Raw genomic sequence first — 25,555 nt, 5'->3', positions numbered from 1 at the left:
AATTATTTAGCTGGGTGTGGTGTTATTGGATCGATATTTAATTGGCTCACTCCAACATCAATAAATACGATGCCATTCTGTATTTTCAATTGGGAGTGGAATCATGAAGGCACTAGCAAGCAACCTGAGAGCCCATGCCAGCCCCACATCTGGCCACATTGTTCGCGAAAGCAGAGCCGTCTCCAAAAATGAATATGATTTGGCTGTACAAGAGCACACTTTTGCCTATTTTATTTTACCACAATCACAGCTTCAGATTGGTGAACTATACACAAATTAGTTTTTCCTGGGCTAATTAGTCAGTAAAGTACTTTTTGATGCCTTTGGAGAACATGAAAATGTACCTGAAATATAAAAAATAAACACATTAACCAATTGCCTGGGAAAGGCAATAGTACACGTTCTTGATTGATTGATTGAATAAGTCTATAATAGATATCTTAGAGGTGCTCATCGTATCATAACTCAAAGTCATCTGCATCACTACTGCAGATGACATCATGTCAATGAATGTGAGAGGTTGTGATGTCAACCTGACCAGTGCATCACTACTGCAGACACATCTGTCCATCTCCTCTATAAAGATGAAGGCAACTGTGTGTGTGTGTGTGTGTGTGTGTGTGTGTAGAATAGAATTGTCATAGAAGAAAAGATTTGAAACTGAATATATTCTAATAATGAAAGTCTGTGTCTGTGTACGTGCGTGTGTGCTCCTCTGTGGTTGTGAAATGTGTGACACCGAACGGGAAGTGGCTCATATGAAAGAGGAAGTTACTCTGTTCCCCATCAAAATTGCTGCTCTCATCTCCCAGTATCTCAAATACCACACGGCACCGAAAGTAGAAGGATGGTTAGATATTAACACTCCAACTAGTAGAGGAAGACACTGTGGTTCGGTTTGTGTGTGGTTTTGTTTTCTGTGTAGTGTGCGCGAGCGGTTCTGTTGTGTGTGTGTGTGTGTGTGTGTGTGTGTGTGTGTGTGTGTGTGTGTGTGTGTGTGTGTGTGTGTGTGTGTGTGTGGTTCTGTTGGTGTCTGCGGCTCTGTTTGTGTGTAGTGTGTGTGTGTGTGTGTGTGTGTGTGTGTGTGTGTGTGTGTGTGTGTGTGTGTGTGTGTGTGTGTGTGTGTGATGGCAGGAGACGTGCAGGCTGTGTGTGTGTTGGAGGAGGAGGCCTGTTGGCTCCAGTTGGAAGACTTTAGAATGCTGCTCATTAAAACCATCGAACCTTCACGCATCACTCCTTATCTACGCCAATGTCAGGTACTCCTCATCACTCCTTATTCCCCTCCTCTCCTCTTCTCTCATTGTTCCTTATCTACTGTACACCAATGTGAGGTACTCTTCCCTCCTATTCTCTAATCACTCCTTATCTACGCCAATGTCAGATACTCTTCCATTCTCCTCTCATCACTGCTTATCTCTGCCAATTTCAAGGTACTCCTCTCCTCCTCTACTATTCACTCCTTTCTCCTTATCTGCACCAAAGTAGGGTACTCCTCTCTCCTATTCTCCTCTAATCACTCCTCATCCTTATCTCTGCCAATGGCAGTTAATCCTCTCCTCTCCCATTCTCCTCTCATCACGGCCTTATCTCTGCCAATGTCAGGAACTCCGATCCTCTCCTATTCTCTCATCACTCCTTATCTACAGTATGCTAGTGGCAGGTACTCCTTATCACTACTTATCTATGCCAATGTCGGGTACTCCTCTCTTATCCTCCTCATCGCTCCTTATCTACGCCCATGTCAGGTACATCACTTTATATCCAATGTCAATGTCAGGTACTCCTCTCCTCTCATCCTTGTCTGTTGTAATGCTCAAAATCAGAAGCTTAATGTACCTACAGTATGTTCACACAGTGACTATATTTTTCAATTAAACTTTTTTTTATTGCTTTTCAGTGCTTTGGAAAAACACAAAATTCCAAGAAATATAAAAAGCATAGAAGGAAACTACACGACATGTAATATAACAAGAAAATACAAATACCCAAGAAAAACTGTTGCACCTATATACATTTATTTCCCTTTACCATACATCTCACCTACCACAACTACGTGTATACCTCCCGCACAATAACACTGAGCACAAACAAAGAACAATGCATGTTGAAGAAGAATGGGACGCATGACATGACCTTCAATGTTATGGTACTCATTTACATTCAATATATTTAAAACGTATAAGTTATTATTAACTTTGTGAATGAGTTATTCGAAGATTATCTAAGGGGCAGAGGGCAGTTTAATATTCAGGATACCCAATACACATAATGCTGGACCAGTGGACACCCAATGAATTCAGTTTCCATTATTTTAATGCGTATAACATTAGTTGACCTCAAATTATGCACCATTTCACATTCATACAACATATGGAGTAGTGTTCTTTCTTTTTTGGTGGAGTCCAATAACAACTATTCATAATTTTAAAAGAAATCAGGCATGCCTGTGTGCAGAAATAAGAAACAAATATAAATCGAATATGGGAAAATATGACATAATATTGTAATATTGTCAGAATATAGTTTAAAAAGGGAATTCAGAACACATTTTAGGCCTACAGTATATGCAGTCAAACATTTAACACCTTTGTCCTCAATAATTAGAACAGGTGGGTTAATTGTAACCACTGAACAAACTTCCTTTACCGTCAAAGCTTGTACATAATCACTTTGTTATTAATATGGCAGCGAGTACTTCCTGTTCCATTTAGTTACTCAGAGCTCAACAAAAGGTTGTTGTTGGCAACCACCATGGTAACCACTTAACCAGTGTTTTTAAATAACGACATTCATGTTGAGCAACACAGATACAAAGTGACACAGCGACAAAGTTGCTGTGTATTTTTGTATCTTTGTATCTTTGTATTTGGCCTGTATGAACGCACCATTATATCGTCTCTGTATATAGGCGGAAACCTCATGTCCAAAAGTGTCACTTTTCAGGATTCAAAAGTATCAAAAGTAGCAGATCTGCAAGCTCAAAACCCTGCTTAGCAGACAGTGAACATGGATGAATTCACTTTATTCCCGTAAATGCCTAGATGTTAACCATCACATAACCTGTCTATGCTCAATGACGTCGGTCAGGAGTTGTAAAACCAGTATTTAGGTGTACAGCAGCAGATGAGTTTACCTAAACAAGCGTATGTTGATGTGAACTGTTTTATGCCAATGAAAATGAAGAAATGAAGTGTTCTTCCTAGTTTTTGACCGACACAGTTGTCATTCACACCGTGCCCACATTGTGCGAGTACTCTACTGTAGGAACTGTACTTCTGTCCATATCATGTTAGTCTTTAAATGAGGTGTGGTCAGGTGCATTGTTTTTGCATTGCTATCTTCTAGAGCAGTAGTTCTCAAACTTTTTCGGACCCCCAAATTGATGTATATATTTTGCCGCGGACCCCCTTCTGAAAATGGTTTGTGCCAGGGACCCCCCAGAGGAGAAGATTTGTGTAAAAAAAAAATCAGAATCAACTTTATTGTCACATCACACAGGTTTACAGGTGTAAAACAGTGGGTGAAATTTGTTTTTGTGCAAGCTCCATCGTTTTTATTATTTCCATAAGAAAGGGAAGAAGAATCCGGTACTCATAAAGGTGCTTGTCTGTCATAAGTCCTTATACTTCTGATGGTGTTGATTAAAAAAGAAAGGCTAAAAATACCCCCAAAAAAGGAAATAACACTTGGTTAAAATGATTAACACATTTTACCTGCCACTTAATGCAGTGGTTCTCAAAGTGGGCTCCAGGGACCCCCAGGGGTCCCAGATAAATGATGGATAGTTAGGAACCAAATGGACCCTTACTGTATGTGGCTGGACAGAAATCGGGGGAGTAAAAAAATAAATAATAATAATAATAATAATAAAAACTCATTTTTTTTCATTGGATGTTCCAATATTTGCAGTACATGATTCTCAAAATTTACAGAATAATGTATTTCAGTTACAGGTGGGATAGTCTTAAATAATAATCCTAAATCATGAGTATTATGTTGTATTTAAGCAATGCATGTGTTGTTGGCAGGTAATCAGTCCTGAGGATGAGGAACAGATATTTAACGACCCCGTGCTCGTTATCAGGCGACGCAAAGTCGGTAAGAAGAACCCATGAGCAACACACTAAGGGATTAGACCCAACATACACTGAGGGATTAGAACCTACACAGTACACACACACTGAGGGATAGACCCGACACACACTTTTTTAATACATCTATACAGGAGCCCTATTGAGTACTGAAGTCCTGACGTCACTCGTTCATCCCCTAGGTCGAGGAAGTAATTTCTCTATGGAGAATAACATTGGGTCATCTTAAAATCGTCTCATATAAGAATTGTGGTCCAAAGATAACTGTCCCGGCGATATTGTTGGGGAGGTGGCTCTGTATCGTTTATGATAGTCAGTCACTCATATTTGTGATACAGTCTGTTTCTGGCGAAAATGCAACTAATTCGGCGGAAGTAACATTAGCGTTTTCTCGCTGTCAGTTGATGCTTCACATCCATAGGATCATTTGTTTATTTATTTGACGCGATATTAAACAAGTCTATGGGAATTCTGAATGGGGAAATAAACCGCGACCCAGGTAGGATGAGTAAATGACGTCAAAGTCGGTGCTCTGTCCTCTGTTATTATACTATAATAGCTAAAATAGCTGGTCTATAAGCTACAAAGCATCACAATGTGACGCGTTGTGAACCTGTAGATCTCCTATTTTAGCTATTTGTAAAACTTTTTTTAAGCGAAAATATTTGAAATGTTTTGAAAACTTTCCAAAATTAGGGACGCCAGGGTTAAAGTGGTTAAAATGTTAGAGATGTCTGTGCCTGTGGGGCCTTTGCCTCAACAGGATGCTAAGAATACTTCGGTGCCCTGATCCTGTGACCTTGTGTAGGAGCACTGTTGGACATCCTCCAGAGGTCAGGGTTCAAAGGCTACACAGCGTTCTTGGAGAGTCTGGAGCTGGACTATCCTCAATTGTACAGCCGTATCACCGGGAAAGAACCTAACAGAACTTTCAGCATTCTGGTTGGTAAGGACTGGACCATGTGTGTGTGTGTGTGTGTGTGTGTGTGTGTGTGTGTGTGTGTGTGTGTGTGTGTGTGTGTGTGTGTGTGTGTGTGTGTGTGTGTGTGTGTGTGTGTGTGTGTGTGTGTGTGTGTGTGTGTGTGTGTGTGTTCGTTCATGTGTGTGTTCTGCAGAGGTGGACGAAGTACTCAACCCCAGTACTTGAGTAAGAGTACAGATTCGCCTGGTAAAATTTACTCCACTACAAGTAAAGGTAGCTCAGTCAAAATGTTACTCAATTAAGAGTAAAAATGTCATCGCTTTTAAATTACTTAAAGGTAGGGTAAGTGATTTACTTTGGTTAAAATATGTGTTAAATAGCTCTATATTCTGTACTCATTGCTATAGAGTGTTTGTTCAGTAAAAGGAGTCTCCTCCAATGTCTCTCTTAAATGTTGTCACCTACCTGAAAATGTACTATATTCTGTTTACTAAAGAGCTTGGAGAGACCCCTGTGACCAAACAAACGCTCTGTAGCAATGATTAGCCTACTATCAGAATGTGGTACTTTAACCTTTTTTATAAAAAAATAAAAATTACCAAAAAATATCACTTACCCTACCTTTAAGTATTCAAAAGTACTAATGTACTTTGGCTTAATTGTTATATCAATGAATTGCTGTAATGTTTTCACAATGAAATTATAGGACCTTGTAACTCTTGTTTCAGATACAGTAAGTAACTCTCTGTAACCACCTGCACTGCATGCACTGATGTGCTTGCTAGTAGAACCACTACGTTATACAAAGCCAGCAGAAACACCTATTGAAACATAGAAATGACTGACATAGAAAACCAGAAACTAAATACTTGTACTCCTATACACCCATACAAGATGTAACAAAGAGGCGAGCGGAGGGAGAAGCCACAAACACGGCTAGAGTGAGAGCAGAAGTGTGTCCAATTGCATTTTAGGGAAGAAAAAAAAACAGCCAACCTAAAAGTACTCAGTACTTTACAGCCTTTCTAGAAATGTACCAGAGTAAAAGTAAAATATTTGTCTTGGAAATGTACTCAAGTAAGAGTAATAAGTATTAAAAAATCAAATACTCAAGTAAAGTACAGATCGTCAGTACAGTACTCAAGTACATTTACTCCGTTACTGTCCACTACGCGTGATCTGACAGTGTGTTCTAACTGTGTGGTGTTCTTACTGTGTGTGTGTGTGTGTGTGTGTGTGTGTGTGTGTGTGTGTGTGTGTGTGTGTGTGTGTGTGTGTGTGTGTGTGTGTGTGTGTGTGTGTGTGTGTGTGTGTGTGTGTGTGTGCGCGTGCGCGCGTGTGCGTGTGCGTGTGCGTGTGTAGACACAGCAGGTGACAGAGGTCTGACAGAGTTTCTGATGTCAGAGGTTTCTAGCCTGCAGAGGGCGCTGCAAGAGGAGAAACGCAGACGGCAGGCTGCATGCTCCGTGGCCAAGGACCAGGTCAGCTTGGCAACTAGGTCTTTAACCAGCTGAACGCCAGCATTCCTATTCTGGGGCCGTGGCGGACAGTAATGAAGTGCATTTACTTGAGTACTGTACTTAAGTACATTTTTTGACATATTTGATATTCATTTTTATCAGACGCTTCCTATACAAACCCATTGTAACTTCAAACTCCATTTTAACCTTGATAGATTCATCGAAAACACCCTGTCCTTGGTTGTGGTGACTGATATAGGCCGAGGAAGAGGGCGTGTCTGATATGATGAATATCAAATATCTTAAGTACTGAATCAAGCAACTTAAAAACTGTCTGGAGTGCTCACAAAAGCCAGAATAGAATTACCCCAAAAGTGAAATATCCCTTTAATTATTTCTGATTTATTTCATATGCTTGTTTCTATTTGTCTTTGTTCTATTCTTCCTTAGGATCTAATATTTTATCTTCTCTGTTGCATTGTATTGTATTATATTATACTCTTGCTATTATGCAGTGGTGTAAAGTAACTAAGTACATTTACTCAAGTAGTGTACACTACTTAAGTACATTTTTAGGTGTTTTTAATTTACTGGAGTATTTCCATTTTCCATAATTTTACTTCTACTCCATTACATCTCAGTGGCAAATATTGTACTTATACTCCACTACAATTATTTGAAAACTTTAGTTACTACTAGTTACTTTGTAGATTTTGATTATTATTACAAAACATGCATTAACCACTTCAGCCCTATATATATTTCGGCCATTTGAAAATAGCCGATCTACAAGCTCACAATGTGTCGCGATGCGACGCATTGTGGGCTTGTAGATCAGCTATTTTCAAAATATTTGTTATCCATTTGAAAACTTATGAAATGGGACATTTTGCATAATGAGTACTTTCTACTTTTGGTACTTTTAAATACATTTTGATACCAATACTTTTGTACTTTCATTCAAGTACATTTTTTATTCCGGACTTTTACTTGTAACAGAGTATTTCTACATCGCAGTATTGATACTTTTACTTTTTTCCACCACTGCTCCTATGCTGCGTTGTGTTGTAATTGTACTCCGCTGTGTTTCAGGAGGAGAGCAGTCGACAGCAGCAGTTAAGAGACAGGGAGGTGCGTAAGCTCTCTGAGCGCGTGCAGAAGGTGCGCGAGGAGAGAGACCGGTTGAGCGAGGAGGTGAAACAACTCAGAGAACACAACTACATACTGATGACCAACATCAATGCACTCAGCGATGACAAGAACAGCGCTCTGCTGGCCAACAGGGATCTACAGCTGGAGGTAGGACTACATATCATATGGATGGACCCACCTTTTTGCCTGTATTAAACTGCCTTGAAGGGATAGTTCACCACCAAAATGACTTATTTTCTATCAATTACTCACCCCATGAAGCCTTGAATTCATGGATATTTTTTGGGTTTTTGTTGCATTGCTAAGCCAATAATTTGATGACCGGTGGCGGCTCCGGTAGGAGACACAAAGGAGACATTAGCATCTTTCCGCCAGTCATCAAATTATTGGCTTAGGACTGCAAAAAAAAAAAAAAATCTCCATGAATTCAAGGCTTCATGGGGTGTGTAATTGATAGAAAATAAGATTTTTTTTTGGGTGAACTATCCCTTTAAAAATCTGTGGCATAGTTCCAACAAAGATGCTCATATTGATACTAATAAGGGGCTCAAATATTGAGGTTGGGAACCGGAACCGGATCCAACATTGAGGAACCGCCGAACGGGAAACGGTTCTATCACATCTGGAACAGTTTCCGAAACGGTTGCGAACGCGGAAGGACCAAGTGGAGCTTACTATGTAACCCTGCTCAGGTTGTGTGTCTGTGTGTCTGTCTGTGTGCATGCACTACCTATGTAGAGGGCGCCAGAGTGCAGGAATTTAGACAATGCTCTGATTTAAATGCAACACCACACACACACACACACACACACACACACACACACACACACACACACACACACACACACACACACACACACACACACACACACACACACACACACACACACACACACACACACACACACACACCACACAGTTCTCTCCCCATCACAGTGAAATAACACGGATTACAAGTCCGTAAATACACAATATTTTCGAGCTGCGTTCGCTTCCAGCGTTCGCGCGTCTTACTTGTTTTATCACACTGTTAGTGGTACTCAAACATTTTAATTTCAAGGACCAGCGTAACTCTGAGATTGTACAAATGGAACCATAGAGCAGTGGTTCTCAAACTTTATCATGTCAAGGACCCCCAAATTGATATGTATTTGGCTGCAAACCCCCCATCGTCTCAACAATATTTTGTGCCAGGGACCTCCAGAAGCAAAGATTTGAATTAAAAATGTTTGCTTTAAAAAAAATATATATATATTCACACACACATTTGCACACATTTTCAACATTTTTCATAGCAGATCTACGATCCACGAAGTGACCCGCTATGAGCTTGCATATCTGCTATTTTTGAATAGTCAACGTATAAAATATGGTTAAAATGGTTAAAATTATTGTGACGCTATATTAACTAATTTTGCTGGGGACCCCCTGGTACCCCCCCATGGACCCCTGTGGTTCCCCGGACCCCACTTTGAGAACCAATGCCGTAAGGGACACATACATGTAGGGGTCCATTTGGGACCCCCTCAAGTAACCCAGAGCTGTACCTCACTTTGAGAACCACTACAATGTATGCAATACTGTACAGTATGTGTGATTGAATTTGTGTTCATCAAAAATCAAAAAGGCCAAAACATTTAAAAATATATAGTATGTAGATAGAATCGATAAAGGCAACCGTTTAGGAATCGGACCATTAAGAGGGAATCGTTAACACACACACACACCATTCACCACCACCATTGTTTGTGTGTGTGTGTCCAGATAGAGAAACTGAAACACAGTCTGCTGAGTGCGGAGAGCGCGAACCGCCTGGCCCGGCATCGAACGGTGACGCTGCGCTCTGCCATGGAGCAGAGACCCAGCCAGGAGGCGCTGCTGAGCCTCCAGAGGCACAATGCCCTGCTGTCAGAGAGAGTCAAAGAGATGGAGGTAAGACAGACAGACAGACAGACAGACAGACAGACAGACAGACAGACAGACAGACAGACAGACAGACAGACAGACAGACAGACAGACAGACAGACAGACAGACAGTTCAAGTGAAATCTCTGCTGTACTGTTTCCCGAACAGTGTTCCTCTTTTTCGTTTCCTACATCTAAATAAAATATATATATTATTTCAAAAGATTAAGACAAGTTTAAACAGAAAAAAATCACAACTTTTATTAAAATTAAAAACTATTCCAAAATGTTTCAAAACTATTTCATATAGTGTGTGTGTGTGTGTGTGTGTGTGTGTGTGTGTGTGTGTGTGTGTGTGTGTGTGTGTGTGTGTGTGTGTGTGTGTGTGTGTGTGTGTGTGTGTGTGCGTGCGTGCGTGTGTGCGTGCGCGTTTTCAGAGCAGGAAGCTCAGCCCCTCCCAACACAACGGTGCGAAGGAGGAGGAGAAGAAAGGGGAGGAGGTGAAGAAGGAAGAAGAGAAGAAAGAGGAGAGGCAGTTGGACCTCCTCTCTACCGTCTTCAAACTGAGGAGGGAACTTCACCAAGCAGAGGAGGAGAGGAACAGGGTGAAGAACACCGTCTACATCTTTGGTTGTTGTTTAATGGTGGTCGGCAAACAAGCTTTTATAGGTGCATTACCACCAACCTCTGGCGCTGTTAACGCGTTACTTCCTACCAGACGTCCGTAAAAAAAACAACTGAAAATATATTTTAAGACAATACCATAGTCGCATAAACTATTGGATTTTTTAATTAATTGAATGACTATATAATAACTTATAGATAGTCGTATATTTAGTAGTGTCGCTGCTACGTCTTTTGACGTCTCTTAATAATATATTTTTTAAATAGCGCGATCCAAAGATTTACTGCTCCATTCACTTCCTGGTTAAAATATTAGGGAAATATTCTGAATCTCGGCTCCTGTGTTTTACTATGTGTTTTTGAGCGAAACATGCTATTTTCAACGGGGTATAACAAGCGAACAGGAATTGCGATGACTTAATTTTTTTTTACGGAAGCACAGTGAAACCCTCCGTGATTAGCAACCATTAGGGAATCGATCATACTGGAGAAAAATATTCTGTGACTACTTGAAAAGGTAAGAAAATCGCAAAATCCTGTCAGTCTGGGCTTTTTGGGCCCTTTAGTGAATGGCAGTGAATGAGTTAATGATGTGTTCACTGCTGCTCTCCACTAACACATGAATACAAAGAGTTCATGTAAAAGTATGTTTTCGACGAGATGAGGTTGGGTGTGTTTGTTTAGGAAGTCCTGGTGGTGCTGCGCTGAGACAAGGTGCGTTTGTTTTTCAGACCCAGGACCAGATGGAGGAGTTGGTGCTGCGCTACTCCCAGCTGAAGGGAGACGCCAAGATGTACCGTCAACGAAATGAGCAAACCCTCCGTCAGCTGGAAGAGGTGTCCAAAGAGAGAGACAAGGTTGATACGATGCGATAGTGTTGATATTAAAGCTACAATCCATACGTTTTATGTCTCTCCCCAGTGCAGAAAGGTAATTGCAACTGTGTCCGAGCTACAATAAAGATGGCGGCGCATCTGGCGTCCAGTCCAGAGCGCCGTCTGCTTCAAATAACTTTATTGACATTGTCAAGCAGTGTGGTTTCCTACCCGACACCGGGGTCTACATTTATCTATGGAAGTAGGTTAATAAAGTATAACTAGCACACCTGCAGTGGTTGGAGGTGGTCTCCCGCTGTAGTATGATCAAATAGGGCGTTGATTTACAAAGAAACACAAAAGGTTAAAACATGGTGATAAGCTGTTTCTGCCCGCCAGCGACGCCGATATGAGTTATTGTCAGTTATTAACGTGGATGTTTGTCTAATAGGCCATGTCGTCCCGCTCTGACCTCCACGCTGAGTCCACCGTCTACCTGCAGGAGAAGGACCAGTACAGAGAGCAGGTCAGACAGCTGACCGAGAGATGTGACTGGCAGCAGCTCCAGCTGCTGCGGTCCAAGGGGGAGGTGCTTCAGTTACAGACACGCGTCCGCAGGCTCACCTGCTCCACTCATCAGGTACAGTACACACACACACACACACACACACACACACACACACACACACACACACACACACACACACACACACACACACACACACACACACACACACATGCACACATGCACACATACATAGTACACACACACACAAGACACAACTGTGTTTCATTTAGTTTTTTGTGTGACGTCATGAAGTTACAGACCAACTGAAATGGCTTTTCGTTATGTTTTCCGATCCATCAAAGAGCACATGCTGCTGGCAGCTGTCTTCAATTTGTATTTTATTTTTTATTATTATAAACAAAATGTCTTACTTATACTGACATTCATTACATGACATTCACGACAATGTAAAAAAAAATGATAGTTTGGTAACATACAAGAGTCCTGGTGAATTTTCACAATGTATAATTTGGGCATACACTCTTATCCAGAGCATCTGCTCCCACCATGTTTTGTATATTCCAGCTGGTGCCACGCTCTTTTATACATCACGGGTCCCTAAAAGGATAGTACACCTGTCACGTGACATGTGTATCCTCGCTCATACACTCATACAGTAGCAGTTCCTCCGGCAAGCCTCCTCTCTCCTTGCTCCTCGACATTCTTCAAGATGACCAATTTCTTGGTGACAGGCAGTAGGACAAGGAGAGAGGAGACATGGTGGCACAAAATATAAAATCGTTGTTGTCGGGCAGAAACCTCTTATGTCCATATTTTAACTTTTAGTGTTTTTTCATAAATTAACGCCCTACTTGATCGTACTTCAGCGTCACACAAAAGTATCAAAAGTAGCAGATCTGCAAGGAACTTGTACATCTGCTACTTTTGCTATTTTTGAATCATAATCCTGAAAAGTAACAGTTTTGGACGAAATGATAAGAGCCCTCAGTTGCTTTATTTTTATTATTATTATTATTATTATTATTGCTGTTGTTGTTGTTGTCTCAGAGTGGGCGGAGCCAGAGTGCCAGCAGTGAGGAGGCTGAGCGCACAGAGGGCAGGGCTAAAGGTGAGCGCACATAAAAAGATCACTTTGTTTGTGCTGTAATTTGTTGTGATGGTACTAATTAGATGTGTTGTTATGATAACTCTCTATAGGTAGTCATCTCCGCCAGGCCAGAACGGCCAGGGGTGGGAGATAAAGTTTTCGCCCCTGTCCGTGCGCATTTTGGTGTTTGATTGCGTGTCTGTGTAAATCCAATCTGGACCGATCGGCGTGAAACTTTGCAGGTACACTCCTAGTAGGCCAAGAAGGAATCTCTGCCCCATTTTCTTTTTTATACTGTAGGTGTCATGGTGGCATTATAACTGTCTGCTTCGCATTTTTGCCTATAACTCTTGAACCGTACTGTATGTCGTACAATTAAAAAAAATAGTTCTCTAGATTGGTTGGATCTTGACACAATTCCCCATAATAGACCACGCCCATTTCTGCCTGACTGGCCATTTTGCGTTTTCTTATAAACACACGTTGTGCTACTACTCCTACAGATTTTGTCCACAACTCACAGAAATTGGTACACATCTTGAACCACGAAGATTTATCAGTCAGATTTGTCATGTTCATTCCGATTAGCGATGATTGGCTTCCAGATGTTGTGGGAAAACTGCCGCAAATCATGAACACAGCATCTGATCTGCCCCAAATTTGAATCACACATTGAGGGATTATCTTCCACCCATTGGGTGTGCCACAAATGCTACAAATGCTATAAATGTCATCGTTTGTTGCCTATTTCTTAAACACCCTATTTATATCAGTGGTTCCCAAACCCTGGGTCGGGACCCATTTGTGGGTCGCAGACCCATTTTTATGGGTCGTGATTATATATACCTTTTTTTTCCTACAATTTGTTACAATTATTTAACAGGTAAAAAAATAAATAAAAAAAGAGTAAAATAAAAAAAAGGCAAACATTTTTCAAAAGAAATGAATAAAATCAAAGGAATTCCATGAATGTAATAAAAATTTAGAAAAAGTAGTGAAAATAGAAGATCTACAAGCTTGCTTTGTGAGCTTGTATCTGCTATTTTCACTAGTTTGGTTCCCAGGGAGAAATTTCTCTTTTGGGTCTCTAGCCACTGCCCTATATCATGACCGCAATATATCCAATCATCACCAAATTGTAATCGCATGTTGAGGGGCCTCTAGAGTGCACCTCCAAAACCACTTTCCCCCCCGCAAGGGGCACCACAAATGCGACCAGTTGCACCCCCTGTTGCACAAAACTCTATTTCCACCCCGCAGCTTCCTTGTGTCCTGACGGCTGTACACCTCGACTGACACAGCCCTGGGTAGGCAAGCGGGCCTGGCGGAGATCTGCTATCCGAGGAGTGCACTTCACTAGTGAGGACTTTGTGTTGTGTTGTGTATGACAGTATAATATTGTACTTGTACAGTAGTGAGGACATGGTAATATAATATGATTAATTGACAGGCAGTAGCGATGACATACCCAGCGGGACCTCAGGAGAGAATGAAGAGGCTGCAGCGCTGCAATGCCACCAATCACCTCTGGATGGCGCCGCGGAGTCAGGGCAGCAACCTAGCACTGATGCAGCATGGGTAATATTCTGGAAGAGAACACTCAACTTCAACCCAACACATGCACGCACGCACACACGCACGCACGCACGCACACACACACACACACACACACACACACACACACACACACACACACACACACACACACACACACACACACACACACACACACCCTTAGTCCTGGTTCAAAGAGAGGGACTCATTCAGCCAAATAGTAACAGTTTGGTGGGGGATTGGGGGTGTTTTGGAGGATCTGTTTTATTTCCCTCGCAGTATCACTTTTCATTAAATCTAATTTAATTTCCACCATGGTCTCAAGTATCGAAACGCTGCTCTTTCAGCTCAAGGCCTAAAACAGGGACCTGACCTCTTCTTAACTTTGTGCCAACCTGAATTCAAGTGGAAACAATTTCAACTGACTGTAGCGCTCATCAGTGAGGGACTCAGTAGGAGCTTAGCTCTTAAAAGAGGAGGAAAACATTATGCTGGCAGGAGGCAGCAACTTCAACAAATATCTTGACAGATCTGTAAAGCCCAGTCCACATCAATGATTTGCAATGCAACCAAACCGTTCTAATGTTTTGAAGAGATAAATTGAAGCGGTCTTCAATTGCCCCGTTGCCGGCGGTCGGTGCAGTTTTGGGATTCGGTTGCAAGTGGTTGCAAGTTGCATCTCTTTGCATTGAGAATCATTGGTGTGGACTGGGCTTTTGAGCACACAAACTAATTCATATTGTGTCATTAATTATTGACAGTGAGATATCGATGATATCAGTTGTAATCGCCTTGCTGCATAATATGTGACTGTTTGCACATTGAACTGATTGATGCCTCTCAGAATAGGAGTAGAAAGAAAACCACCACACAATATAGTATATATAAAGAATGTCCCTAAGGCTGATGCTAAATAATATTACCTCCAGTGTATTTAAAAGTCAAAGAATACAGCTTGGAATAACATACTTAATGGATGCTTCCAAGGCTGATATACAGTACATGTAGCTATGTTGATGTGAAAGATTAGTAGCTCCCAGACTGTGAACATTAACCCTCCAGATCTGACACAATAATTGACCTCAAGGCAGATAAGAAGTAATGGCAGCCCTTTAGGATGATAAAAACTAAAACGTACTACTTACTACAGGCTGATAAGACAGCAAATGTCCATCATAATGCATCTTCTTCATGTATTAGGCTGATGTACACAGTACTGGACTCACAGACTGACACAAATCATCATTAGCTCCCAGAAAGATTACAAAGCCAGTAGACATTTGTGAACATACTGTAGCTTCCTTGAATTATCTCTGTTCCAGTGTATTACTGTGCCTCACTGTTGAGGACAGGGTTCCAGTTCTCAGTAGTCCTCTCAGGTTATTAGTTAGTACTAGGTTGGGCTTTGAAATGTGTAGCGATGGTTTTGCAATGACAATATCAATATTTGAGGCACCATTGTCCTTTGAGCTATCAACTGTCTGATAGTCTAATTAGTACACACATGGAGCAACTTAATGCTGGATGCTAAAGCTAAGCATTTGGACACATGGCCTTAAAGTCACTACTTGTAATGGTATAATAGTATAATAGGTATGAATAGTGGTGTTATTGAAACTTATTGGTGTTTCTCTTTTTTTTCATCTCGCACACACAGTGGTACAACTCTAGCTGTGGCTGTGACGGTCACAGCAGGGGTCCTTCTGGGTTCATGCAATGACTCTGCTCTGTCACTTTAAACATAATAATAACAACGACAACAATAATAATAAGCTGCGTTACACCTATTCCATGACTGGAAAAGGGTTGGAATTGGAAAAAGTTTGAATATATATTTTATGTTATATATTAATATATTGGCTATTGATTTTGTTCATAAAAAACATGTCCCAAAACATGTCTATCGTACGTGAAATATGTAAAATGTAGTGCTGCGCTGCATGAGCTGCATGAGTGCGGCCTAATGTATACAGGATGTCATGCAACAAAAATAATAGATATACAAGCTACCGTAACAACACGTTGCACAAGCCTTTGCAAGAGCCTTATTGCACCTTATGATTGCTATAGGCCTGAAAATGGGGTAAAATACTTTTGAAAAATTGGAAAAGTTTTGAAAATGTTAAGAAATGTGTACATTGATTGGACACATCCTATCTACACCCTCTCTCCTGGCTAATCCTGGTACAGTCTGCTCACCCTCCAGAGGCGTCGCTAGGTCTCTACTAGGTTGGGGGCGCATGTGTTATGTCTTATGATTGCTATAGGCCTGAAAATGGGGTAAAATACTGTTGAGTGTGATGTGTGATGTGTTTGATGTGGCTGATGTGAGGTGAGTAACTCTGGTTCCTTGACTGATATTTCAGTCTACCTGTCTGTGTCTCTAGGAAGATGAACTGTCTGACTGCTGGAGACCACGGAGCAGATGTCATCGCAACTTCTTCTACCGCAGGTGAGTGTGATCAGTCACATTATGTCAACATTAGAGTCCTCAAAAACATTGTACTAACTTAATACACGGTACAAAGACAACAGGCCTCATATACAGTGAACTTAACTAACATAGTAACACACATGAACTAACACTGAACTAACATACTGTAGTACCACAGTACATATACTGACACACATGGTGCCCATACATACCCCCAAAGGATATGACCAGCTCTCAACACAGTGCATATGATTACATAATCCCCCTTGACCACAGGAAGCGAGCCGTCAGGTCAAAGGTCATTGGCATGGAGCATGCACCGTGTAATCTTGACGACAGCAGTGGAAGTGACACCACCGACTCTGATGGAATATGATTGGTAGGGTAGGACTGGCCGCACACACACACACACACACACACACACACACACACACACACACACACACACACACACACACACACACACACACACAGGTTACAGACAGATGCCATATTGGACGTGTGTAATATACAGTATAGTCATTATGTAGTAAATCAAAACATTTATGTGTGTAAAACATAACAATATGCAATCGTTATTCACTTATTTCTTCTTGGTATGAATCACCCACATGAGCTGGCTGAGACGGCCCTCTATCGCTACGCCATTGTCTCGCCAATATTGAGTGTTCATTTTGGTTCACTCAATAAAATACAACTGCAATAAAATAAAATACAAACTTTTTCAATCACTTGAAAACATGGCAGGTGCTCCTCACAGGCCTCAAGGCCTTGTTGTTAGTGCGCCCGCCTTGTGTTCAAGTGATTTCAACTGTTTTTCAAAATTGCTAGTGCTGTATGTACTGCAGTGCACTGAGTGAACCAAAAGGAGCCCTCCTCAAAATTGCTGAAACAATGACATTAGGGGTGTCTCAGCAATCGGAATGAGAAAGGATTTATTGTCACACCTTAAAAATACTTCCAGTAAAAACAAGGGTGCAACACTTTTGCCCAGGCTCCTCAAACTTGCAGTGCTATAAATAAAATAAAAGCACAATGTATCAGAAACCTCACTGGATAAAAGGCATCACACACATCAAAGAGCTTAGATACTGTGTGCGATGCAATCATAGTGATGGTGGCGTGTTCGGAATTGTTCGTCCGCCATGTCATTACAGAACTCTGACCCAGGACCATATTATACACAACCAAAATGCCGTTGCCCACTAGCACTAGCATCATTTTGACAGATGGTTGGTTTGATTTTTAACAACTTTTAAATAAATCCATTTGGGATCAGATAAGGAATAAAAAAACAAGCTGACTGATAGACATCCTGCGTATTTGTTAAATTATGTTGCTGATCTACTTTACTGTTGTCTTTTTGTAGGTCAACCCAGATGTCATCTCAACCACTGATTCCTACAGCACATTTTCAAAGGATATTTTGCACTGGGTGTTGGATAAATTATGAAAATAAGCTCTGTAGTAAATAAACGCTTTTGATATTATAATGTTTTTTAATCACACACAACTCATTGACTGCCAATCGCGTAGATCTACGCGAACCTATTTAAAGCCGCCACGTGCCACTCGCGTAGATCTACGCCATCTTTAAAAAACAAATAAAAATGTTGACCCAAAGACCAAGGAGATATGATTTTTCGAAGATCTAGACTCCTATCCACTTCCTTGTTAACTTAAAACTTAAAAATTCTGTATCTCGGCTCCTGAGTACTTTCTTTTTTTCAATGAAAAATCTTTGGCAGTGGGCAAACGCGGCCAGAAATAAGTCAGGCTACAAATAAATACAGGTGTAATGTATATCATAGAACAAACCAAGAAACTCTTTTAGGGTTACAAAAACCCAATGAGAAAAAAGCATTGTACATCTGATAGTCTTATTAACTTTAGAAATGTTTATTTAGTTTTTGGCGTTTGATGCTTTATTTCAGATAGGCGAGTTTAGTAGATAGACAGGAAACCAAGGGGCGGAGAGAAGAGAGACATGCAGAGACAAGACATGGGTCAGATTCAAAACCTGGGTCCTCATGCTCACAAGGAGCATTATGGTCTGTCTATGGACTTTAGACATATTGTTATATTCATGTATCATATGCTGTACAGGGGTTAATATTTAATTAAAAGGATAAAGTCCAGCTGTGTGATGTAATTAAATCTACAATAGAGTATTCTCAAATAATCTCTTTTACCTTGATAAAATGCTTTGTACAACTTTAAAAAATAAATAAAGTTCTTACTTAATTAATACATTTATTTTTTTGTAATCTATTTATTGTTTGTAACCACAATGCAACTAGACCAACTAGATGGATGATCAAGATAGACAGAATGTAGGTGCAGACAGATTTCCTTTTTGTATTTTGGGGGGGTTTATTTTACATGCCTGAAGGTCTATTGACCGAAATAATTATGATTAAAAAAAAGAAATAGAAATATCATCAGGTTTCAATCAAACAGCTTGTTAGTACAACAACAGACACTTTATAGCAGGAGTTAATGATCAATTCAAATATCTATTAATGATTATCTAGTTGGTACTGTATCCTGTCTACAGTTGTTCAGGGCTGGTCTCTCATTCTACTTTAGTTGTTCTTGTGTCCTTCAATGAATGTTGCAGTAAGAATACATTGGTAAGTAAAGACAACAGAAAATAAAACTAATCAGAAGACAATAGGAATAGTAATGGATATTGGGAATGCCACTCTTCATTTCTCAATTGAATTATATATGTATTAGTATTATTGATTAGTATTATTGATGATGATCTTTTGTGTGTTGCATGGAGTGTTTTAGTTTTTTAAATTGTCATTTAATACAGAAACCAGGTTGGAACTGTGACCTCACTCTATCATGTGATAGATGTGGTTCAGTTCAGTTCAGGTGAGGAAGGTGTTCTCAGACACCTGAGACCTGAGTCAGTTAACCTCCAATTTCAATGATCTCAAATAGTTTTCATTAGAATTTGCAGACTTCAGGATTTTTATTTTTAGGGCAGCAAATGCAGTTAGTGTTACAGAGCAATGTTGGAATTTCAACTTATTCTACTAATTAATTAACAATGTGTCACTGTGATTCAGATGGGAGTGAATACAGACCTGGTGGATGACATTATGGCAGAATCAGCGACGACAGCACCTGGTGAGTCCAGTTAGACTTTACATCATAAATGTGAACTTTCACTGAATCTGTTGAGATTTTTTTCTTTTTTCTTTTATCGTGTTGGTTTGATGTTTTTTTTGTGTAGTTCATCTGAAAGTGCCATACAGCTGTATTCATAGTATTCATAGCAGAGAAACAGCTGGAAATCAGAACTTTGTGGGCGAGGCCCATCATGGCTGCAGGGTGCTGGCCGTTTTGGAAACAAGTTTGAACAGGGGATAAAGTTTTGCTGACAAAGTCCACAAATGCTCAGAAAAATTTCCTCACCTCTTGTGTCCTTTCGGGGGCAAAATTGTGAGCAGCTCCTCTCATGCACACACAATAGGAGGCTGAAATGGCCATACTTCTACTCCACTACATATCAGAGGCAAATATTGTACTTTTACTCCACTACAATGATTTGAAAACTTTAGTTACTGGTTACTTTTCAGATATAAATTATGATATTATGAAACACACATTAACCACTTTAGCCCTATTTTATACATAGGCTATTTGAAAATAGCCAATCTACAAGCTCACAACGCGTCGCATCTTTTGGTACTTTAAGTATATTTTGATGCCAATGCTTTGGTACTTTTAATCAAGTACATTTTGAATTCTGGACTTTTACCTGTAACAGAGTATTTCTGTATTGCAGTATTGATACTTTTACTTAAGTGAAACATTTGAGTACTTTTTCCACCACTGGTCATCGCTGTGCAGTTACTGCAGATGAGACAAATACATTTTCCATTCAACATAGTCACTATGTATGGTAATGTCACATGTTCCACTTTGGTTCATGAGCCATGTCACATGTCATCACCTATCTCCTCACACCGAACGACTTGTGCCACAGATCTCCGGCTGAAATGGAATCAGAGATGTTGCAGTTATGTGGTTGATACACTATCCAGTCTGACGATATTATGATTATTATTTGTATCTTTAAATGTGGACTATGTCCACTCCTCAGCTGTTGAGGTGAAAGACAAACAGAACACGTTGCGGCTTTGATGTATTCCACATCATGACATCAATCAAGTGAGTCTCCTGGAGTAGGGAAATTTGTACCTTTTCCCTTTTGAGCATACTAATTATTTTAACAGTCCATTTATAACTTTAATATTCAAATATTATTATTTAATATTATTAACATCTTAAAATCAAAACAGCAAAATGTTGTTGGGACTTGTTCCGCTAATATTGTGCAACGTCGTAGACATAATATATTAAGTAAGAAATAATCTAATTAAAGCAATATATACAGTGAGAAACAAATATAAGATCTTGTCTTAGACAGGTACATTAGCTTATCAATATGCAGCAAATAAACTAATAAACCTGTGAATCTAAGAGGCACAGTGAAGCCTTTTAATTACGCTTCAATGTGTAATAATAAGGCTAAATCATTTACATAAATAAAAGCCCTCCAAAACACCCACCTACTGTAGTTCAGATTAATCAATCTAGATAGCTATTTATTTTAAATAGCCACGACTTTTGCTAAAATAGCCTGACAGCAAGAGCAGGACAATTACATTTTAACAAGACTGATTAATAACCCTGTCCTGCCATGTTGATGATGTCAGTCTTGACCAAATAATATTGGGGGATGGTGGATCTGGGATTATGAATTCACCTTCAATTTAAAAAAGATGATTTACTTCATTGGCCGACTGGTAACTTGCACAATACATGTGGCGCTTGTAATTCCAGCAATTGGAATTACAATGATATTACAGCCCTGGAAAATCAAGGTAATTATGGAAATATTGGTCAATGATTTACTTAAATGATTGTACTGTGTCCATATTATATGACAGCTAGGTGTTTGTAATCGGAATAGACATCTACCATAGAAATTATGTAACAAGAATTAAACATATCAATAATAATTGTACATTTCTATATTCTATATCATTACAGAGAGCAAGGGTAAGAAACCTCTGAAACAATGCAGCAGCGATGACTTACTACGTCCTGACAGTGAGTAAAGCTGAACTGAATAACAACTGTTGTGCTGTTTCATTTGTAAAGATTTGACATTCGTGCAATCCCTAACAAAACCTACAAGGATATTTAAATTGACCATTCCTGCTGTACATGTTCTGAGACTGACATTAATTTACCTGGATCTTGCGTTGTCACAGTTTACCCTGTGACAGTTTCACCCTGCCCAACCCTGTTGGGCAGGGTGAAACTGTATATCCCGTTATTCTGAAACCACGATTGGACCAAAAGCCCATTATCCTCAAAACAAACACCCATTGATCCCAAAGGCCCATTGCTCTGAAAATGCACTCTCCTTATTTATATATCCTATATGTCTACAGCTGCTTTTACCTGAATCAAACAGTCATAATGTGCAAATACACATATCTCTGTGGTAAAAGGAAGGGTATGTATTTGTGACAACCTAGACATGGCTGCGTGTGTAATGACAAATAACAGATTCATGAAAAAAACTAACGCTTTTGATTGCAACAAATAGTGTAAGTATAGCAATAATGCTTATAGGTTCCACTCTATGCTATGGGGGCTGCTGGGGAAACAGGGGACAGGGGCAATTCTGCAAAGAGACCCCATGGCCAGTCATTTGGGATCAATATAAGTAGGAAAAAAGGCTTTGTTATTTTAGTCTGGACCTGTCCTTTGTAGGACAGCTTTGTAGGGCAATACAGAATAACAAGAAACTATATGAATCTATATTGATATATTTTCTAAATTATCATTACAGTGGGCCAGGATGGGAAAAGCCCTGGGAAACGCCAGCCAAGGAGGAATGCAGTCATACTGGATCCGACTGTGTTCAGTGGCGCTCTTAGTGACCATATGAAACAAAGTGGACAACAAACAGATGGTGCTCATTAACACACCTGACTCCGGCCATCCAAACATCTCGCCTGCAGAACTGTCAGAGAAAGTACATCCAAAGCTGTGAAACATCGTGCTCCTGGACCTCATGTGTTTCTGCTGGTGCTTCAGCCTGAAGACTTCACTGAAGAACAGACTAGAGACTCAAGTTACAGAAGGTTCTTCAAGAATTCAGCGATCGCTCATTTTATCACTCACTTGTATTAGTGTTAATACCCCGAAAGCAGCGTAGAGGTCCCATGATAAACTATATGTGGCATCCTCAACTACATGAAATGATCAGAAAACGGTAAAAAGGTACAGACATTTACAGCAGAAAAACCTTGAACTCCCAGAAGGTGTGGAAGATAAAAGATCTCATTGAAGCAAAAGAAGCTGAAATAAACGAGCTGAGCCTCAAACCAGCTCCATAAATGGAACGGGGAGAAGAAAAACATGTTATTTAGAAGAACAAGCCGCAAAGACAATTGAAGAAATAACTAGAAAACAAGAAATAAAATGAAATAAAAAAGTGACATAGTGACCTGAACAAGAAGTATGGAAGTGATAAGTGAATGCTTCGTCTGAGAGCATTGTCATGATGTGAGCATTTCAAAAGCAGTTACATTATTTGATTTTCACTCCACATTACGCTTGGGTGGGGGGTGCTTGGGTGGCACAGGGGCAAAGTACCAGCCCTGTGGAGTATAGGGGTTTGAATCCACATGCGGACTGCGGAACTTCATATTACTGTACTGCTGTTTTGCTGTCTGCCTTTGAATGGGTTGTGTGGTAAATGTGATGAACACTAATGAACTGTAGGGTTAATACAAACATTACTTCTTTAGACAGGGACAGATTGATCTGTTTGGTAATTATACATATCAACACACACAAACTGAGAAGGGAATGGCTAGCTTTGTATTTAGTAAAACTCTTGTTAAACTACATTGTTGAACGTTTTGTATTGATCCTGTTAAACTGTCTGGTTAACTAGTAAAGCTTTGTATTAATTCTGTTAAATTATCTGGTTAACTAGTAAAGCTTTGTATTCATTCTGTTAAATTATCTGGTTAACTAATTACAGCTTTGTATTGATCCCGTTGAACTGGTTAACTAGTAAAGCTTTGCATTGATCCTGTAAAAAAATTCTAATTTGTTGTTTTATTGAAACTTATTTGTAGTTATTAAAGTTCTCAGTCCCCACGACTGATTTCAGTCATTTGGATTCCATGAAGCAGAGGTTCTCAAACTGTGGGTCACTCGGAATCCCAAGTAGGGTCACTGGAAGTTGATGGTGGGGTCACACATTGCCATCTAGTCTGTTTTAGAAAAGTTCAGCAGGAATTGTTAATGTATTTTATAATTGTGTAATATTAGAAAATAATAAATTGCACTATAAATCATGCGTGGGGTTGCCAAAAAAATCCACTATAAAATGGAGCCCGGTATGAGTTTGAGAATCCCTGCCATAGAGGGAGCATGTAGTTCTCTTGGCTTGTAACTTTCAACGTGGCTGGTAAAATCAAGCGATTTGATTCTTAAACTGGAACCATGGTCTTGAAATAAAACAGCAGGAACATACTGTACATTTAGATGAAGACGGGCTCCTTTCATGCTGTTTGACAAATCGTAGTTTGGGAAATTCCAGCTGTGAGATTATTATCATTATTAATCCCTGAATAATGACAATTATTTAAAGCTGCACTATGTAACTTTCCTCTTCAACCCCGGATTTGAACCCGGTTTCCTGCGCAAGTGCTGAAATCTAATAGAGCCGGCCTGCTTGCTCAGGGGAGGATAAATTGAATCTTGACCATCAGGTCAAAATTCATGTCAGATCCTGTGTCTAGGTGAGACATGACCTTTGACACGATGTAAATGTCTCAATAGAAGAGCAGGGAGACAAAATACACCCCCCCCCCCCAATTGTATACGTTATATTGTATTAACATACTCTACCATACAGATTGGACAAAATTACATTTTATTCATTAAAAATAAGTTACATAGTGCCGCTTTAAAAATACTAATATTATTCAAGTAGAAATAAAGAAAGCTCAGGCAGTCATTCTAAATAAATTATTTAAGTAAAATATTTTGCACAAACATGTCAGCAGCACTCAAATGTATGCATAGATTCTGATCTTACCTATGATAGAGATGGGAAAATTACATTTACCTCCACTTGTGGTCTCCTGATAGATGTTTTTTTAGGCTGGTTTTTAATGGATGGTGTCAGGGCATATTCCACATTTTGGTGGCAAAGCAGTAGAATGAACATTTTCCCCTGTTTGTTCTAAGTTCGGGTGGTACCAGATCAAATAAGAACAAATCCCAAATAAGGAAACCTTAGTGAATGTCAGAATCTTCGTGAAAACTGTGGGTCTTAAGAATTATTTATTTATTTAGAATGATTGGTGAATGAGGCACGTTGAATTTGACTATTGATTAAATATTGAATTTAAAATGCTGAACAGGACAGCTGTACACCTCGACTGACACAGCCCTGGGTAGGCAACCGGGCCTGGCGGAGATCTGCTCTCTGTGCACTTTTCTAGTGAGGACATTGTGTAGTTTTGTGTTGTGTTATGTATGACAGTATAATATTGTACTTACGTACAGTAGTGAGGACATGGATGATTAATTGACAGGCAGTAGCGATGATATACTGTACCCAGCAGGACCTCAGGAGAGAATGAAGAGACTGCAGCGCTGCAATTCAATTCAATTCAATTCAATTTTATTAAAGTGTCAAATCACAACAAGTTGTCTCAAGACACTTTACATGTAGAGAAGAGACCCGACATCCCACCCTGAGCAAGCAATTTTGCGACAGTGGCAACGAAAAACTCCCTCTTAACTGGAAGAAACGTCAGGCAGACCCTAGGCTCTAGGGTGGCGGCCTTCTGCCTTGACCATGTCGGGGGAAAGAAGAGAGAGAGAGGGAGAGACAGACAGTGGAGAGACAGAAAGAGA

The 25,555-nt window shown here is 40.0% G+C and overlaps 1 protein-coding gene across 5 annotated transcripts; it reads left to right on the top strand.

Moving 5' to 3' along the window:
• Window positions 1-840: 840 nt before the first annotated feature.
• On the top strand, window positions 841-22,924 carry card9 (caspase recruitment domain family, member 9). Of its 5 annotated transcripts, XR_013933448.1 has the most exons (18): window positions 841-1,259; window positions 4,032-4,101; window positions 4,903-5,040; window positions 6,379-6,497; window positions 7,569-7,775; window positions 9,393-9,560; window positions 9,971-10,138; window positions 10,889-11,014; window positions 11,424-11,612; window positions 12,549-12,609; window positions 13,849-13,947; window positions 14,039-14,166; window positions 16,530-16,594; window positions 16,857-16,955; window positions 17,946-18,043; window positions 19,657-19,717; window positions 21,650-21,709; window positions 22,461-22,924. XR_013933448.1 is itself a non-coding variant. In XM_080432947.1 (15 exons), exons 1-15 carry the CDS (start codon window positions 1,128-1,130, stop codon window positions 18,049-18,051), a joined length of 1,875 nt encoding a protein of 624 aa, XP_080289073.1. In that variant the 5' UTR covers window positions 841-1,127; the 3' UTR covers window positions 18,052-18,828. The 5 variants fall into 5 exon arrangements, 2 of the variants coding, with proteins under 2 accessions (XP_080289073.1, XP_080289074.1); XR_013933449.1 differs by lacking the exon at window positions 13,849-13,947 and having other exon boundaries at window positions 22,461-22,922; XR_013933450.1 differs by lacking the exons at window positions 21,650-21,709; window positions 22,461-22,924 and having other exon boundaries at window positions 16,853-16,955; window positions 19,657-19,679.
• Window positions 22,925-25,555: the final 2,631 nt, after the last annotated feature.

The sequence above is a fragment of the Gymnoscopelus braueri genome, assembly GCF_963280865.1.
Source record: "Gymnoscopelus braueri genome assembly, chromosome: 7".
NCBI lineage: Eukaryota > Metazoa > Chordata > Actinopteri > Myctophiformes > Myctophidae > Gymnoscopelus > Gymnoscopelus braueri.
This window is presented reverse-complemented; position numbering and strand designations above follow the sequence as displayed.

Coding starts and splice junctions, on each gene's coding strand:
- card9 (XM_080432947.1), top strand. CDS start 1,128: ATGGCAGGAGACGTGCAGGCTGTGTGTGTGTTGGAGGAGGAGGCCTGT. Junction 1,260..4,031: donor CTTATCTACGCCAATGTCAG/GTACTCCTCATC, acceptor TGTTGTTGGCAG/GTAATCAGTCCTGAGGATGA. Junction 4,102..4,902: donor TATCAGGCGACGCAAAGTCG/GTAAGAAGAACC, acceptor GACCTTGTGTAG/GAGCACTGTTGGACATCCTC.